Source organism: Anser cygnoides, chromosome 4 (assembly GCF_040182565.1).
Source record: "Anser cygnoides isolate HZ-2024a breed goose chromosome 4, Taihu_goose_T2T_genome, whole genome shotgun sequence".
NCBI classification, from domain to species: Eukaryota; Metazoa; Chordata; class Aves; order Anseriformes; family Anatidae; genus Anser; species Anser cygnoides.
The window spans coordinates 27,186,264-27,200,572 of NC_089876.1; the positions used below are offsets into that span (position 1 = coordinate 27,186,264).

Genomic DNA, 14,309 nt, shown 5'->3' on the forward strand with positions numbered 1-14,309 from the left:
TTCAGAAACTGCCTTCACCTATATCTAATTCTGTATCAGCTGGGGACGCTGCCAAGCTTTAGTTCATGTTGACATGTTTAATCTGGAATATGGTCAAGTGGTATGTTCCTTGTGCTAGGTCTGGAACCCATTTCTCCAATTTGTTTTCTTTTTTTGCTCATTAATTGCTCTGTAAAACTCATACTTTTTGTTAGGATTGCTCAGGTAAAATGAGATGCATGTACAATATTGCAGGGAGAGGCTGAGTTTGAGTAGTTACAAGGATTCATATTTTAGGTATTCATTAAACAGTGAGCTTGAGTGCTGACATTTGAACAGACTAAATTTTACGATAAATCAAAAAGGTGTTTAACAGATGTTTAAAAAAAATGCAGGCTACACTTAATAAACATGTCTGGCATCTCAAAATGTGTTAGCTGAAGCTGCTTTTACAGCTGAGGTTTGAGTTTCTTATCAAAAACTAAGCTCTCAATATATACTGGATCTCTTCTGGGTCAGTTTTTATCTCACAAAGCTATAATCTGGCCAGAGTGGCTTGATGACATGCTTTTCAGAGGTTAATTGAAACCTGAACAAGCGAAGATGAGACATTTAATAGTTAGAGGTTTTGTGTGTTTTTTTTTTTTTAAAAAAAAGAAAAAGTTTGTGACCTGTAGTTAGTATTCTCTTAGTTCTGAGATGTACTGTGTAGATGTGCTGTTGACACCAATGAAGTAAAGCTTTTTGTGTATTGACACTTAATTCATTTTAATGGGGTTCCTGTTGAGAAAAAAAATGAGGAGAGAAAATAGTAGTTTAGAAAGAACTGCAGAGTATAACAGCTAACACCATGACCCTGAACTGTGGTACAGTCTGCATAACTGATTCACTTTATCTTATTCTTGTTTTCAAGGCCATGGAATTTGGTTAAGTAGGTACTCGGAAATACCTTTTTTTAACATCCCTGGTCCAGATGGGAAATTGATTCCTCCAGCGTTAGCAGGGTTCAACATGTTCTGGACAATGATCATTTTATTACAGGTAACTTTGGTTGGCTTTGAGCCTGGGCCATAACCTGATCTCATTTATGTCCTTGAAGTAACTCCCTGGCTTTAGTAAAATTACGTCATGTTTTTAACTAGCCAAAGAAGTTGGTTTCATTTAATCCCCTTGTTTTGTTTTGGTAGGTCTTGATCCCAATTTCTCTCTATGTTTCAATTGAGATTGTCAAGTTGGGACAAATTTATTTAATACAGAACGACATTGATTTTTACCATGAGAAAACAGACTCTACAATTCAGTGTCGATCACTGAATATTGCTGAAGACCTTGGCCAGATTCAGTATATCTTCTCTGATAAGACTGGAACACTCACTGAAAATAAGATGGTTTTTCGGCGATGCAGCATTGCAGGACAGGAGTATTGCCATGAAGAAAATGGTAAGATATTAAACCCATGCTCATGACATGTCCTTTTTCTGTTCTCAGAGAAGCTAAAAGTTTTGACAAGGTCAGGTTTTTGTGAAATTTGTGTGGCGATATGCACTCACGAAGGTGTGAATTTAGACTGGTCCTACTTGCATCTTTCCCCATGGTTTGGATCATTTCTAAGAGGCTTGAAGGCATATATAAGGTGCTGCTTTGCATATAGTTAGATTTGAGCATATTTGATACCACAAAAACAAATACTCCTTACTTGATCTGGAGAAAATCATTCCTATGGCATTTTGGTTCTCTTCTTGCAGTATTCGGAAACAGACCACTAGAAAAGCGCCCGTCTAGACTTTTCTCTTTCTTTTAAACAAGAGTGCCAATGCTTGCCCAACATCCTCTTCAGTGCTATAGCAGTATACCACCTTTGTGTATTATATTTTAAAGCTCCAGTTTAACATGCTGTTTACTTTGAGGATACAGTAACCCAAGTCCATACATGCTGAAGTCGAAGCTTTAACAATAATATTAAGGTACAAGTCAAGCAGATGTGTGTGCATGTGCATGTTAAGGCTACAAAGGTAAGTACCTCTATCAAAAACAATGAATGTTGTATTCTCACTTAGATTTTTACAAACCTGTTTTAACCCAAAAGTCAAAAAGCAGTGTTACTGGATAGTTGCTGCCTCATTGTCTAATTAATATCCCTCAATATATGATTCATGGAAGCCTACTTTTGAAGCCTTCTGGGAGCCAGGAGAATATTCAAGTCCAGACACAGGAGAAAGTTATGGAGAGTTACATAAAGTATTTTATCCAATTACATGTTTTATTAACTAGGCAAAAACAGATTTTATTACCATTACTGTATGTAAGTACTAGTGACTGCAGACATTTGCTCTTTCACGGGTGGGTAATGCAAGTATTCTTTATGAGATCAAAGATGAAGTGCTGACAGGTGGGCACATGAATCGCAACTGTGTATTAACCTTTCCCCTGTGGTTTTGGTGGTTTTGCTGCCAGATGGAACTGCTCACTTTCTGCGAGCAAAAGGCACACCCTGCTGGCCACCGCAGTGAATCACTTCAGTCCTTCTTTTGTACATTGTCACAGGAACAGATGGTTACAAACCTTTTTAATAATTTCCTCATGGATTTTGAAAATTATGTGGTATGGTTGTCCTGATGCTTCTTCGGCTTTGCGTAATTATACTGGGAGGGATGACAAGAGCAAAGTGAGAAGAACTGTCCTTAAGTTTCAAATTGGTGAATGAATAACTTATATAAAAAGTATAATTTCAGAGTATTTCCTAAAGGAACAAAAAGCGCTTCAGAAAAGATAAATCAAAGACTAGTGAGAATGATTTAGCTGTGGCTGCTCTAGGTCTCGTTGTGCCATGGGAAATATGTCTACCAAAAACTTCCCAGAGAGTTCACTTCAGTTATCTTCCAAAAATACCAGCGTGTTTATAATTATGTTTGTAATTATTTCCTGATGTACCTTGGCTTTTACCTGGAAATGAAACATGTGCTTCCTCCTAACCAATCTAGAAATTATGTGCCCTGAAAATCATTTTAAAAAATGTTGGAGGTCCTGCATTTAGCTCTGATTTTACACTTGTTCGGTTGCACAAAGCTGCCATTTGTAAGGCTCCTTCTACATGCGATAAGAGTTGCACTACAAGACAGTGCAGTCTTTTGCATACAAATCACTTAGTCTGTAGAAATATTTCTGTATTTATATCTGTGTTGACCAGGATAAAGGGATGCACATGAGGGAAGCACGCAACAGCAATGATTACGATGTGGTATAATGCTCTGTATAAGTGCTCATATGCAGTGTTCTGTCCAAAGTAACACGTGCCTTTAGACCTTGGCAGCAGAATAGTGTGATAAGTGCCGCATTTGATACTTCAGACAGAAGTGCATAACTGGATGTGTGTTGTCCAAACCTGTCTGCACAGACATGTTGTTATCATTCTTTTTGAACTTTTTTTAACGTGTCTTCAGGACTCACAGTCATGGCCAATTCATTACTTTCTCAGGCATTCTATTCTAGCGTTTCACATCTCTAGCAGAGTTTTACTGCTATCTAATGTGACTTTGTCTTGCCACAATTTAGGCCCATTGTGTCTTTTATTGCTCACAGTATGCACAGAAAATAAGCTATTTCCTTTCTCTGTGCAATTGCACATTATGTACTTGAAAACTACTGTTTGGTTCCCATCAATGTTTCCTTCTGGAGGCTATGTAACTCCAGAGTACTCTGGTGTTTCCATGTAGCACATTTTATCTAAAACCATGACCACTCATGACTACACATGACCACTTCCTCTTCTGGATTCTCTCCCATAGACTGTCCCTCTTGATGTGCAGTGTCCCAAACAGCAAGTCAGTGTGATAGCTTATTATGGTTTGATTTTTAATAAATGGTGGATTATTCTTAGCTATGTACTAAAAGCCATATTTTAAAATCAAGTTTTATTCAAGGAGCCTCCAGACAGTGTTTTAGACAAATTTCTTTTTGCTCATGGAACAATAATTTTCTTTCTATTTCTGTAGCAAAGAGGTTGGAGTCCTATCAAGAGATGGATTCGGAAGATGAGGATTCAGCTGATGCACAATATGCTTCCTTGAACCATATGTCAAAAAGGAGGGGTCACAACTGCAGAGCTGTGAATGAATCTTTGAAGAAAAAGTCTTTGGATCAGTTATCTGGTAGTTACCCTGTGGCAGGAAGGGAAAATTCAGCAAGTGATGTTCCCCATGCAGGACATGTTGCTTTCAGCAGCCGCATTGTAAGTAAAAGTTGTTGGTTTTGATACTAAATTTCTGAAGAAAATCATGAAGGAACATCTTTTTACCTCCATTTGAACAGAGTGCTTGTCATGTAGGGGATCCTTTATCTTCCATCAAAATGAGAGCTCCAGTGATTGCTTGGCTGCAATCCCCTGTTTGCAGCTGACATTGCAGATGTTCACTGGGTTACAAAGACGTATGCTTTGATTCTTGCTGGTGTGATTCCATGATCACTCCAGCTAAAATGGCCAGTTTCATCTTCAGTAGCAGTTTGTTCTTTTGCCTTAAGAAATTTCAGGATTTTGTTTTGATTTTAATAAGAAAAATCCAGATCACCAATATTTATCGTATTGCACTTAGTGGAGATTACCAGGAGTAAAAACTCTGCTTCTTTGCCTGAAGGTGTTTGTTAAATAGCATTGGTCTTACTTAATCTCTGTTGAAGTGCCTGTGAAGCAGGTCTCTACTGATTATTGTCCAGGCCTGTCGTTACTATTTGAAACAAACTAGCACAAGGCAGTGAAGAGGTCAGAGTATTGCTTTATTTCTTAGCATAACTAACTCAGCGTCTGACAGGAATGGCTCTTTACTTAGGAAGTTGTATGAACATCTAAACTTTGTTTGTCTTTAACTGATTTTATCTCCAGAGACTGAGATTAATTTGAAAGCTTCTGCCATTGGTTTCTTGAATCAGCTGTCATTAGTGTCTGGGGAATGGGGAATGATTATTTTCTCCTGGTATAGCACTTTTTAAATAAGTCTAGAAAAAATTTACAACACTGAAGTTGTATGTGCAAGAATCAGTTGGGACTTCCAGGGTTTATATCCTGATTGACAGTTCTCTTTGTTTAATCAATAGGAAACGGATGTTGTACCAGACACACAACTGCTGGAGAAGTTCAGTCAGATTTCTTCTCATTCCTATCAACAATCAGAAGATGCCGTCAGCAAGTTATCTTTGGAGACAACGTACATCATTGACTTCTTTCTTGCTCTGGCAATCTGTAATACTGTTGTAGTTTCAGTCCCCAATCAGCCACGTCAGAAGGTAAGAAAGTACATTTGTCTATATGGGCATATTTATAAGTAAATGAGTTCCCTTTTGGTTGATTACAAAAGGAAAAAAACAATTAACTGGCATTTAAATGCTGGCAAGTTTCTTCCAATGCAGAAGAACTTTGGGTATTTTTTCTTCTGCATATAAATTGTAGAATCCTAGAATGGTTTGGGTTGGAAGAGACCTTAAAGACCATCCAGTTACAACCCCTGCCACAGGCAGGGACACCACCCACTAGATCAGGTTGTTCAAAGTCCCATCCAGCATGGCCGTGAACGCTTCCAGGGATGGGGCATCCACAGCTTCTCTGGGCAACCTGTTCCAGTGCCTCACCACCCTCTGAGTGAGTTACTTATATCCAATCTGAATCTACCCTCTTAATTCAAAACCACTACCCCTTGTCCTATGACTGCACTTCCTAATAAAGGGTTACTCCCCATCTTTCCTATAGGCCCCCGTTAGGTACTGGAAGGCTGGAATAAGGTCTCCTTAGAGCTGGGATTGTTCAGCCCAGGGAAAACTCCCTCAGCCCCTCTTCATATGAGAGGTGCTCCATCCCTCGCATCATCCTCGTGGCCCTCCTTTGGACTTGCTAAACTTGTTAAATGATACCAGTGTGGCTAGAGCACTTGCAGTGAAGGCTGAGGCAAAAAAAGTTGTTGAGTACCTCAGTCTTCTGATATATATAAATCATATAATGATATATATCTGTTGACTTTGTCTTTTGAAAAAAAAAAAATCTGTGGCATGTGCAGAACTAGATTTTGGTGTCCATTTAGGTAGTGAACCTACACTCATGGCTGGAGACTTTTCCAAAATGTACCCTGTGTAGAAAAAAGTACCACGTATGTATAAAGAAGCCTGGTATTCCCAGACAAGTCAGTATAGTAGGCAACCTACAGGTACATGTGTGGATGGGGCAGCTATTTGAAAAATACAGTACCCGATCTGCATTTAAGAGTGGTGTAGGAAGCTTTACAGGTGAGATTTTCATGTTTGTTTTTTTTTAAATACAATTTCTGGATGACTTGTTTGCAGGGGAAAAGATCTCCAAGTCAGTGGTAGCTGGACTGGGAGAAGCAATATGGCATAAGGTTTATGAGTTCGCAGTTACGGGATGAAGAAAACAAAGCTCAAGGGAACAGAAGTTTTCAGTGTTCCCTGGGGGAGAGGCGATGAAAGGATGTTCCTAGCCTCTGTCCCCATGATGCTGAATAGAGACACGCTACAACTTGCATGCAGCTGGGAGAGAATTGAAGCCAGAGTCTAAGTCTTTCATTTCTTGATTCATTTCAGTGGCAAAGGATAATGTGCTTCTCGGTGATAACTCATTCTTAACCCTTCAACAGTAATGAGAAATGAATGTCAGCCACGCACACTTTGTTCCTCATTTGTAAGCTATTAGCTGCCAAAGTGCTTTGCGTAACAGTAAACCCATTATTTTGTAACACTGATCGAGGGCAACTGACTTTTGTTTTAAATTCAGACACAGACACACACAAAAAGTATTGGTAAGGTACTGTATTTCAACATTATTTGCAGCTAACTACTGTGAGGAGTATGGAGTTGGTTTATTCTTCACAACTATCTTTCCAGTTCAGAACAAGAATTAAAGTGTTTAGTTCCATTTGCCATAACTTTAAAAAGTAATAATGTCATACTGACTGTTCCCTTACTTAAGCATTTCTAAAGAGAAGTATTACATGGAATCACACCTGGAATACATGCAGGTGTCAGATCTGAAGTATTTCTACGGTTCATGTGGTTTCAATAGGTGAAGCTCATACAGAACCTGTTTTCTGTACTTATATGGTAATATGTGTAATTGAGCTAGCCGTTTTTAATATAAGCAATCAAAATCATCCTAAATTTTAAATCACTATATTTGTTAAGAAACATACATACTTTGCTTACAAACTATGTATGTTTGTAAGAACTGTTCTTCTTTAATGAAATAACATATGAAGAGTTTAAGATCTATACTTTCTCTTTTCTGTTCCAGATGAGACACTCTTCACTGGGTAGGATGCCTATTAAATCCCTTGAGGAAATCAGGCAGATGTTCCAGCGGTTGTCAGTCCGGAGACTAAGTTCCTCCCCACTTCCAAGCATAAAAGAGTCATCATCTGAAAGCCCAAATAGCTTTGTGAGCAAACTGTCTATTTTCAAAATGAAACTGGCTTCACCTGCTTTGGATGGGGCTGCTCAAAGGGCTGCTGAGCCTCACAACCCTGACAGCCCAGAAAATCCCCAACTATCCGAAGAACTAGATATGGTGAATGTAGCTGCGGGCAGTGAACACCACAGTGCTGGGTCGTCTGTTAAAGGGTCATCTCCCTTATCCAAACTGTGTTATGAAGCTGAGAGTCCAGATGAAGCTGCCTTGGTTCATGCTGCTAGGGCTTATAAATGTGTTTTACAGTCTAGGACTCCTGATCAAGTAACTGTGGACTTCACAGGTCTGGGATCTTTAACATTTCAGCTTTTGCATATCCTGCCTTTTGACTCGGTGCGAAAAAGGATGTCAGTGGTGGTTCGGCACCCAGTCTCCAACAAAGTGGTGGTGTACACAAAAGGTGCAGACTCAGTCATGATGGATTTGTTGGGAACTGCATCTGAAGGTATTTGCAGAACTTTTAATACTTTGCTCACCTTTGTCATTCTTCAGAACAGTTGAACGGTCTTTAATTTCTAACTGAAGGTACTAAAGCAAAAGTATTATGTGTGTATGTAAGAAACATGTACCTACATATATTTAAGCTCATGAGCTGTTCCAAGGGATTTTTTAATGTTTGGAAAATAATAGAATTGAATCTTTAAATGTTCACAGTCTGCAGGAGGGAGTTTGGTTTCTATGTTCCATGGCTTATCTCAGTGAGGAAGAGGAATGTTCCCATTCCAAGAGCACATTTTAACTAACCCAATATTAGACATATAAGGTCTAGACAAAAAGCCTCTGCAGGCCATGGGGTGGAAAAAGAACCTCTAAAGTCTGTGTCATCTTATTAGGGGCATAATGTCATATCTGGAGCTATCCCTCCTTACTTTGACTTTCAAGGTAAACTTGGAATCTCACTTCTGCATGTCCAAAGTTAAATGAGTCAAATGCTTCTCTGAATAGTCCACTTGTTAATCATATTTTTTTTAAAAAAAAGCTTTTCCCTGGCTACCCTTTTATCTCCCTCCCACTACACCACTGAATACAAAGCTGCTTTGATGTCTGTGGCCCAGTTCATTTTAGAAAATCATTTTATTTTAGAAAAACATTTTGATATGCTAGTGTGTACAAAGACATATCAGTACCAGACTGGTTCCCCCCACTGCTTGTGCAAATAGGCACGCTGCCTGCTTACTAAAGATACAGTCACAGTACATCATAACAGTACATCATAACATTTTGATATTTTTAAAGCACATTTAGACCTTCAAAATTTTCTAGTAAATTTAGTTTAAGAATGTAAATTTAATTTGCTTTCTTTGCTTTTTTTTATAACAGTAGGCACTAAGAATTCAGAAATGGAACAAAAGAAGATTAAAGAGAGAACTCAGAAGCATTTGGATGACTATGCCAGAAGGGGACTGCGCACTCTTTGTATTGCTAAAAAGGTATTGACTTTTTTTATATGTGTTTGTAAGAATGTTTATTTACAGTCCATGGCCAACAGGAGCGGTGTCACCAATGGAGCAGATCTTACAACTTCTGAACAGATGCTCCCATTGCCACATTTCATTTTTCCTGAAATTCTTTCAGCAGGAATTTTTAAGTTGGCACAAATCAATTAGTTCAGTTAGGTTGGCTTAGCTGTTGTCAGTGTAAGATGTCAGATAGCTTAATATTCTAAAACTGGGGGTGTAAGGAGACCTGATTTTTTACAGGAGTCCTGAGTGGGTCTCCTCATATGAAACTTGCCCTGGTTGGAATTTTTTTTTCCAGACACAGAAAACAAATTAAGTCAAGCCTGTTTGGGTTTCACACAGTTTGTAGTGTTAAAAGATCTGGATGCAAAACCAAGCGATGTTTTGAGATTCCATTTTAAATTAAAGCTGCTCAGAAGTAAAAATCCATAGGAATTGAAAGAGCCAGGAAAACTCTTTACAAACGCTCATGCAAAGTGGAAGCACAGGCTGTGTAGCTGTACAGGCTGTGTATAGCTGTGCAGTGATTCTGTGGCTGTGTCAGTGAGGCAATTAAAGAACAGTGGAGAGTATACTGTGATCCTTGGCCTCCCTGCCTTCCATCTAAATGGAAATATATCAGGCAGCTCCAGGTGCCTGCAAGCTTCTGGTATGCAACCTGACCTGTGAAGCCTGGCAAAGTAATCTAACACTATGAACATCATCCTAAGTCTGTGGGCACCCTGGGGCACACACATACTGCACTGTCGGGCTGCCTAGCTAGGTTTAGTATGTGGACAGCAGAGATGGCTCTGAGGATATTTTGCAGGCACATTTGAAAATGAAATGTAGGTACATCCTGTGTGTTTTCTTTCCCTCTGTAGGTGATGAGCAATGAGGAATATACAGAGTGGTTAAATCATCATTTTCTAGCAGAAACCAGCATTGACAATAGGGAGGAGCTGCTGCTTGAATCCGCCATCAGGCTTGAGACCAAACTAACTTTGCTTGGTAGGTAGGAAATGCTGTAACTCACGGGAAACCCCTTATGATGGTTATAATCTGAACTTACCTGCAGAGAGCTATATGAACCTCAACTTGTGTAATACATAGCTTTCTACAGATTCTGAATTTATGGGCACTCCTGAATTTTCATAAATCTGGTAAGTTCGTTTGAGTTGCAAAACCCACTGAAGGCAGCTGGTGGTCTTCTGTTGTTTATAAAGGATAATGTTTTGCTGATTTTTTTTATTATTCTTTTTTTCTCTTGTGCTTACTAGACTCTCATCTAGGCACTCATAGAGTGTCATCATAACAAGCATGTGAAATGGTAGTAAAAAATCCCAGGCCTGCCAGGGTAAACACAGGGATCCCACTTCTGGGCATGTTTTCTATCATTGCATATCTATCATGCCCTAAATTTAAGATAGTGAAACTGTCTTCTGTTGGATTAAGAGATGGAATACCTCAGAATGGGAGTGTTAAGTGGATAGAGTGCCCAAGTTGAAACAACTACTTTTTTCTCTCTTCCCTTGACATTGACGTTGTCTGTCAGAGGAGCTTGCATCAAGTGAATTCCAGCATCTTCCTTCCTACCTCTTGTTTTGACTTCTGACTTGCATCAAAATAAAAGCAGAGTGCAGAGCAAGGAGCTGGAGATTTTCATTTCCCAGGTGGCCTGTGGGCATGAGCTCTATGCCCTTGTTGGCAGCTACCTATTGAAGAAATTGCTATAGCATCAGAAGTCTGCCTGACCTTTTGGCCCTTAGCCATCCAATATGACAGTCAGCACTTGATACACTAGTTGCTCACCAGAATCCTTCACTAGAAACACAGTTACAGGAGAAGCTTTGCTGAGAGTTTTTTTATTGTTTCTTTTCAGAATGAACCTAGCTGTAAGTGGCTGGAGTTTCTTTCTGAGAAACTCTCTTATCTTGAGTATGCCTCAAGCCAAACCATGTCTCCTGGTTATGATTTAGTACTGTTTGTACTGAAAACAATATCACTGTACTATACAATCAATATCACCTGTACCATGTCATAGGTATCGCTGAGATGGTTTTGCTTTATGCTTATGTCATGTTACATTATTGGTAACAGAACAGATTTTTTAAGCTCATTTTAGGGACACGGGTCTGCATGCCGTGCACAACAGAGAAGAGGATATCACTATTAAACATATTTTTGTCAGCAGTCTTTCTGTGACTGCTAAGACACAACACAGTACAGTTTTACGTATTATCAACTGCAAAACTGATCCAAGATTCCATTCTCCAGTTGTTTTTTTGTCTTCCTCTGCATCGTTTTTGGAGGGATGAGTTTGTCAGTTTGTTTTTGCCCTTAGACACACATCCATTTCCTGTACTAGGAGACATGTCTGGGAGAATATTTTGCAAAGAACAGCTATTCACCAAGCTTATAAAATCCCTGCCAGAGCCAGGAACCTGGGAGGAGAACCAAGGGACAGGCTATTTGTCCTCTTCGAAGTGGGGCTTAACATAGGAGGAATCAAGATCGTACGTGAAACAAAGTTTCATGTAGTCTGAAGCTGGAGGGAGTGGGAATAATGGTGTATATCTGTCAGGAGAAGCCTGGGAGTCTGCATCCCACAGCCACTGTGGGTTGAAACAACCATGAGAATGAGAAAGGTTGTATTAAGAGGGTCTTGTGAGGAGCTGGAGGCCACTGAGTATGCACAGAGGATATGTGTCAACAAGCTCGCATGTGATGGGCTTTGGGACAGAAAGGTGAGGAAGGGGAAGATTCCTAAGCATATCCCATTAGAGTCTGTCTGGGGTTATGGATACTCAAAGGGTCCATCTTGTTCTGTCCCTCTTGCAGTCTTGGTTCTGGAAATACATCAGCACTAATCCTTCTGTTTGTCTAAATTAAGGTGCCACTGGCATTGAAGATCGGCTGCAGGACGGTGTTCCAGACACAATACAGGCATTACGGAAAGCAGGAATAAAAATATGGATGCTGACGGGTGACAAGAGAGAAACAGCTGTCAACATTGCCTATGCTTGTAAACTGCTGGAGCCAGATGACAAAATCTTCACTCTCAAGTCACAAAGTAGAGTGTGTAGAAAATTGTACTTTTCTTCAATTTGCGGGGAGGGTGTTTGATTTTCTCTGCCAAAAAAAATGCAGTCAGATAATATTGCAGGACAAACAGAAAAATAATGTGTTCTCTGCTTTTCCATCTCACAAAAGATAGCATGATTTCTTGGAAGATGAAAATATTAGAAAATTGACAGTTTGTTTCCTTGTGGGTAAAAGATAAAATAATTTACATGATATCTGTATCCTTACATAGTCCATAAATGGCCATTAATTATTTTAATTGACTGCTTAATTTCTGTTTGTGTTAGGTGAGAGAGTGACGTGCTTCAAATTTTATTAGACATTTCAGGTGGATGTAAGGTTGCAGCATATTAGCAATATAAGAGTTACTGTAATGCATATTGTATTAAATTAGGTTTTGTGCTGCTTTGTCATACACTCCCTCAACCCTACTTAACTTGCATAAATGTACTAGGAATTGTCTCATTAAAATGCATTGCACACAGTTTTCAAAAAAAATAATATGCCAACAATTTTATTAGAGAAAAAGTCACCTTCTTTCCACAACCCAGTAGTTGAGCCATGTGATAAAGAGTGGTTAAAAATGCTGTTGTTTTGGGAGGCAAGTTTAATCCTACTTGCACCCTCTTTTGGATGGTTATAACTACCTGGTTTTCAAATCTTGATTTTTATCAATTTTGGATTTCTTAAGAGAGAAGTTACTAACCGTAACTGGTAAAGTGGACATGTGCTCACTGGTATGCCAACGGCTCAGAGCAGAGACATTAAATCTGAGAAAGCTCTAAGGAACTGGAAGATTTTTAAGACCTTCTGCTTTTCTTTTTTTCTTTACTTACATGTTTCTTTAGAAATTGAATTGGTATCTGTCATGGGGGATGGTGTGGCACATGGTTAACTGTGGGAAAATAAGTTGAAAAAGAAAGGAATTTAGTCCAATTATGTTTGATGAAAGCTCGTTTTCTTATTTCTGTTAATATTTTCTCCCTTCCATTTTTCCTATTGGGCAAAGAGGATCTTACTTAACAGTGCGAATTAGCTCCTCTTGCAGAAGTGCTCATCTTCCCTCTAACTGAGCTTTGAAATAAAAGACAGACAGGATTTGACACTGTTGCATTTCAAAGTAGGATAACCAGCAGACTTATGAATGTATTTTTGTATATAGTACATGCATTACATATATTTATATAAAAAATCTTTTGAGCATCTTATACTGACAAGGTAAAAAAAAAGTTTCACAAGGCCAGTTCAATAATTCATTGCAGCTCACGTATAATCTGATTTGAAATGCGCTTTTGGCTTTACGTGCCAGACAAAAGAAATGAAGAGAGCAAAAGTCTTACCCAAAGCTGTATTTATATAACAGAATCCTTAATGTTTGTTTGTTTGTTTGTTTCTGGTAGTCCTGGAACATTTTCTGATGTGTCTGGGTGTTTTCGCTTCTCCTAATACAATAACCAAACCCAAGCAAAGTTAAATCATGGTCTGTTTTATTAACAACAGACTGCATCCTTTGTGATTTTAAAGAGTTGTTCAGCTTCATGTCTGAATCCTTCTGTATTCAAATGAAATGCTACACAAGGACAGCAACTGACCTTTTCTCCATATGTGTTTTATAAATTGGAAAGGGAGACAGAATACAAACAGTGCTTAGTAAGTTGTCTTTCTCTTGTCTTTAGGATGTTTGTGCTTTGGTGATGAACAAAATTTTAGAAGGCATCCAGAAGAATACTTCTGCCAAAAAAACAAAAAGTCAGAAACTTGGGAATGTCTCTGCAAGTCCCACTACTCAAGCTCCGGCGTTCAGTGCAGGTCTGGTTATTGACGGAAAGACTTTAGAGCATGTCCTTCATGACAGCCTGCAGAATATTTTCTTGGATCTTACAGAAAAATGTCGAGCTGTAGTCTGCTGCCAAGCCACACCACTGCAGAAGAGTGTCCTGGTCAGACTGGTACGAAATAAGCTAAAGGCAATGACATTAGCTATAGGTGAGTCCCATGGTTTCTTTCTTTTCTCTGAAAAAAAGTAGAAGCCAGTTTCTTCTTTCCTTTATTTTCTTTAATATCTGTCACAAAATGTACTTACAAGGAAGATAATCCTTTGAATACTAGTTGTCTCTCACATAAGATGATGTTAGTCTTCTAAGCTAGAAAATTTAGTCCATAAACACACTCATGGTAATCCAAAGCAACAAGGACAGCAGCAGTCATGTACAGTGACATGTCGGAAGGGGAAAGTGAGACGATTTTCTCTGTTGTTCTTCATCACAACCCGCAAAATAATGAGGGAAAGAGATGACTGGGTGTGATTTAAAACACACATACTTTCTGTTCAAGCATACTGACTA

General features: G+C 38.9%; 1 protein-coding gene across 5 annotated transcripts in view; it reads left to right on the top strand.

Annotated features, from left to right (window-relative positions):
• The window catches only part of ATP10D (ATPase phospholipid transporting 10D (putative)), a 45,358-nt gene that overhangs the window by 23,297 nt on the left and 7,752 nt on the right, over positions 1-14,309 (top strand). For 4 of the 5 annotated variants that reach the window (XM_048072930.2, XM_066995834.1, XM_066995836.1 and 1 more), the window contains 9 exons: positions 893-1,020; positions 1,167-1,419; positions 3,972-4,207; positions 5,068-5,256; positions 7,268-7,886; positions 8,762-8,871; positions 9,765-9,891; positions 11,774-11,958; positions 13,641-13,950. In XM_048072930.2, coding sequence (XP_047928887.1) covers positions 893-1,020; positions 1,167-1,419; positions 3,972-4,207; positions 5,068-5,256; positions 7,268-7,886; positions 8,762-8,871; positions 9,765-9,891; positions 11,774-11,958; positions 13,641-13,950 — 2,157 coding nt within the window. The remainder of the gene's footprint in view (positions 1-892; positions 1,021-1,166; positions 1,420-3,971; positions 4,208-5,067; positions 5,257-7,267; positions 7,887-8,761; positions 8,872-9,764; positions 9,892-11,773; positions 11,959-13,640; positions 13,951-14,309) is intronic. The other variant, XM_066995835.1, reaches the window with a different exon arrangement.